This window comes from Manihot esculenta, chromosome 5 (genome assembly GCF_001659605.2).
Source record: "Manihot esculenta cultivar AM560-2 chromosome 5, M.esculenta_v8, whole genome shotgun sequence".
Lineage (NCBI taxonomy): Eukaryota > Viridiplantae > Streptophyta > Magnoliopsida > Malpighiales > Euphorbiaceae > Manihot > Manihot esculenta.
Window position 1 is genome coordinate 4,094,310 of NC_035165.2, and position 4,975 is coordinate 4,099,284.

General features: G+C 32.3%; 1 protein-coding gene across 1 annotated transcript; it reads right to left on the minus strand.

The window, feature by feature from the left end:
* Nucleotides 1-208: 208 nt before the first annotated feature.
* Nucleotides 209-2,703, minus strand: LOC110614918 (zinc finger protein ZAT4). The gene has a single exon (XM_021756609.2). The coding sequence runs from the start codon at nucleotides 2,270-2,272 to the stop codon at nucleotides 1,202-1,204; it is 1,071 nt and encodes a 356-aa protein (XP_021612301.1). The 5' UTR covers nucleotides 2,273-2,703; the 3' UTR covers nucleotides 209-1,201.
* Between the last annotated feature and the right edge of the window lie 2,272 nt (nucleotides 2,704-4,975).

The following is a 4,975-nucleotide window of genomic DNA, read 5'->3' on the forward strand; positions in this document are numbered from 1 at the left end:
TTCATTCAAAATTTAAATATTTGAATAAAAATATAAAATAATGTAAATATAGAGTTTTAATAATAATAATAATAATAATAATAATAATATGCAATCTAAACCATCAAATTAGTATGTAGATTATTAAATTTAAAAATTAAATAAAATTATATTAAAATATAAATATTATATTTATTAAATTAAAATTTAAAAAATTGAATTAAAATATAAAAATGCACAAATCGGTCTATTATAAATTGAACTTTAGATACCTGTCCACTACAAAATAAAGTAACCTGGTGTTGCAGTTAGAGACCTTTAAATTTAGGGATCCGGGTGATAGAGCGTTGATCACGCCAAACTAAACTTGTTATGGTTTAAAAAGTAAAGAAAACAGAGGATTTTTTTGCCTTTTTCTGTCTATCATTCAGGCTCAGCTTTTCAGGTTTCCAACATATGGAAAACTATTAAATGTGAAACAGATGATGCAGCTTCAAGATTATTGGTTCCATTAAATGCTATTTCTCTCTATAATCTCTGCTACTGTGGCAGTCAGCAGATCTGTTTATTGTTCAACTTAAGCTAAGACGCAGAGAAGCAATAAAATTCTGAGACTGAGATGAGAGCGAGAAAGTAAGAAAAAGAAACAAGGAAAAAGCAAACAAAACAGTTGCAGATAAGGGAGAATTGGCTTCTTCTTCGTGAGCTCTGTACAATGCCAATAGTGACACTGACAGGATTTGGAAGTTATTTTTCTATTAATAAACTATACGGTTTTGATCTTCCTTGGTAGAAAATGACTTTTTTTAAAAAAAAATCAGAAAACAACGGCTGGAACCTTGAACAGAACCCATTATCAAGAATTCTTAGCACTTCATTTTTTCTTTGTTCTTTTTTAACATAAAAACCCAGAATTATTACTGTTAAATCTCTGTCAAATGATGCATGTTTTTAAGTAAATGTATCCATGGATGTTCTAACTCAGTTTGTTGCAGAAACAGGACAGGAGACAGAATGAAATGAATTACAGTTAGAATTTGAGCCAATAAATGGTCTAGATAAATTAATAGGAAGCAATCCATGTAACTCTACTAAAACTAACAAATTCACGTGATTTTAGATCCCAAAACGCAAAAGCACCCAAAAGCTTTTTTTTTTTTTCAAAAAAAAACTTTTGGATCAAACTTTCTTTTTGGAAGATGATTGCGGAGTAAGCAAACACTCACCTCTTGATGTGGTTAACAAATTCTGCATCGGATACGGCAGATAGCTCGATTTGGCTAAGCTCATCATCATCAACTGGAGCTGGAAGATTGAGATCTATTAAATTCAAGTTGTCTTCGATCTTTGAAGAACTTCTAGCAGGAGTTGCTGTTACACCAATTAGATGAGATCTCTTGTGACCACCCAGAGCTTGTCCAGATGAAAATACTCTGTAACAATATGGACATTCATGAATTTTCTTCTCTCTCGCAGAACTTGAAGTTCCTGCATTCAATGGCTGCAAATTTGGTTCTTTAGTTGGAGTATAAACTTTGAGTTTCTTGTGACTTGCCCTGTGTCCACCCAAAGCCTGATAAGATTTAAACACTTTCTTGCATGTTTCACACCTGTACTTCCCTCGAGTTCTCGTCTTGCAAGATTTGAACTCGTCTGATTCATCTGTTTCTTCAATGGACTTTTCATCTTCTACTTCCTCATCTTCTTCTCGTTGATTTTGTTGTTCCAATTTCTTCCATTTGTCCCTTGAAAGCATCATAAGACAGAAAGCGACATCTTCCTCTGTGGTGGTTTCAGATATTGAACTCACGGGTTCAGGCTCAGCCCACAACTCGTTCTTACTAAATTTGCTAAAATTAAGCTTCTTTATATTGTTCTCATGCTCCTGCCTATGTTGCTGCTGATGGTATTCATGTTCTAAAAGTTTTCGGGTCCGTTTGGATCGTCTCCGGTGAGTAGTATTCTTGGACGACTCAGTCTCGCTTTCTCTGTCTTGAAGAACAGACGCAGCATCGGCAGCAAACGAGAACTCAGGATCTACCAATCGAATACTTCTCTTGGGATTCTCTCTTAGTTCATAACAAAGACTCTTATCTTCTTCCTCTGCTTCTTCCTCTGAAGATGAAGCTGACTCGGTGTCTTCACAGAGTTGAATGGGTGGGTGTTCTTCTTTTTCTTCATCTTCTAATTTTGGAGGAATTGGAAGATTCAACATATGAGACCTCATGTGACCACCCAAAGCTCTTCCATTAGAGAAGGTCTTGAAGCAGAGCTTACACCTGTGCCTCTCCATGAACCCAGAAAGAAACAGAGCTTTCTATATCTCCCTCCTTCAAAAAGTTGCAGTTCTGGATTTCTCTTTTTTCTCTGAGAAAGAGTTCTAAAGGAGCTGTGAAAGAGAGCAGAAACTAAAAGGAGTAGGTGACAAGCGTTCCTCCACCATGAGATATATATTTGAGGTTAAAAAAAAGCTCAGAATTAAAGATGAAAATGGAAATTTCGATCAAGGAGTAAATGATTTTCATTAAAACGGAAATAAATATTATTAATAAAGACTTAATTAAAGCGTGTGCATGAAGGGAGAAAGAACGACATGTAACATGCGAGGCTTGCCTGTTTCTGTATTGATTCCAAGCCATTCTTTTTTTCATCTCTAACCACTCTTTTCTTTCCCACATTACCCCTGCCTCCCACTCGGTTTTCTTTCATTAGTTGGGTAAAATAGCAAAGGGCATTTTAGGAAATACATTGAAGGTTACCAGAATAAACCGCTGGGCGCTGGCTTACTTGGACAAGTCAAGAAAACTGCTGGGTTTGTTGTAACGACGAGGCACAAATATAAAACCTCCATTCAGAAAATGATCCCACTGGTTTAATGTGAGTCCACTAGCTGTGACATAAAAACATACACAGCCAAATCAAATCAGTACACCTCACCAACGCGGTCCACTTGTCATGCACCACATTCCGGTCTTCACGTATTTATAATGTTCTATTGATTTTCTGATCCTACACCAATAATAATAATAAAAGAGAGATTCTGTGATTCTGTCAACTTTGGCACGCCGGCTGGACCGGCTACAGCTTTTTTTTCTAATTCTTTCTAAGAATTGATTTTTTAAGTAAAATAATAATAACAATAATAATGAAAGGAAGTGTTTAGAGTTATTTTTAGGGTAAGTTTCCTGTAAAATAGGATCTAGAAGTTGAAATGTCTGGTGGGATGAAATGAAGGGTGAGGAATGAGAAGGAAAGTAACCTCTTCCTTGGTTTGAGAAAAAGGAGTTTTCTATGAAGGAGGAGTTAATGCCGTTTTATTGGGGTTTGGTAGACCCAGTCCATACTCCCCATTTATACCCAATAAGTTTCATTCTTCACATTAGGAGAATGAAATTTCATTTTAATTCATATTTCCTTTTATATAAAATTAAAGATATTATTATGATTTATGTAAACGTAATTTAACAAATGTTTAAAGTTTCATTTGGAAACAATTATAATAATTAATTAGTACCCATTAATTGATTCAAGATATTTAAAAAATCATTGAATTAAAATATTTAAAAAAAAATTTGATAAAGAATGAACAAAATCTCGGATGAGGATATGATGATGGAGGAGAAGGCTGCTGAAAGCAAGAGGAGGATGATGAAAAAAAGTGAGTGCCCATAGGAAGAAAAGCTCCCAAAGATGCCAACTTATCCGCAGAAAGATTGTACAAATAATCCTTAATGTATGCGTTTAATTGGCATAACACGTTTTCTTTGAGCATTCTTCCTATTCTCATTAACGCATTAATTACATTTTATTTGGTAATTTGCATGTGAAAATCGCTCACTGTTTAATAACTATGTCATGGTCTCAGTACGTAATTTTGTATCTAATTAGTATATAAGATTCGATCAGATAATGAATATTTCCCCATTCTTTCGCAGGGCCATTATTCAAACTGCATTTGCTTTCAATTCTTATAATCAAGTTTCATCAAACATAAGATTTCGATATTTAATTACGATATGAGTAAAATTTTTATGCACTGCATAATTAGATTATATCAGTTTTTTTATCAAGTAAAAAAAATACTGATATGATTATATATATATATTTATTTATTTTAATCAACATTCTTTTATATAAAATAATTATTCTTTTAAGCTTTCTCCTTAATTTTCAAAATTTTATGACTAAATATGAAAAATCAATTGTGATCATGAATGCTCTCTTTCATTATGCGGATAATTCAATTGATGATAAATCAAATTTACAAATTACTCATTAAAATTATGTAAATTAATTCTATTATAATATTATGTTTTGAATAAAATGAAACCTATTATTAGTTACAAAGTTATATAACCCTCATTTTTTTTAAAATGAAAATTAAAATTAAAAAAATAAAATTTAAATTCTCTCAAATTTATTCAGATATATTTACCGCTAGATTAAACTTACGAGTGTTTATATAACTTCATTAAAATTATGAATGGTTTAATAATTAAATTAAATTAAATTAATTTTTTTAGAATAAAATATTTTTTTTAAAAAAATTAAATTAAATGTGGTTTTAGTAAGAATTTTCATTTAATTTTTTTTTTATATATAAAATAAGTCATTTCAAACGATTGTTTACAAGTAGAGTAGCTTGATGCATTCTTGCAATAATGAAAGGGGATCGGTTAGCACGTACCAAAGTGAAATTCTAACGTGTTGAAGACCAAAGCCAAAAAATATCAAGGTGCTTGCTTTGCTTGCCAAGATACACTTTTCCCTGTCAGGTTTCACAAAAGTAAGCCTTAGATTTAGCTCATTGCATGTACCAAATGCATATCTAATGGTGGGACACCATTTTGAATGATATTTTCAACTCAAATAAACCTTCAAAGCAGAAACTCCATCTCCGTTATTACACGACATGATGAAATCATACTAATTTGTAGACTACATCAACTTTGAAATTATGTCATAAGTCCATATATATGTAATATACCCACCGCTT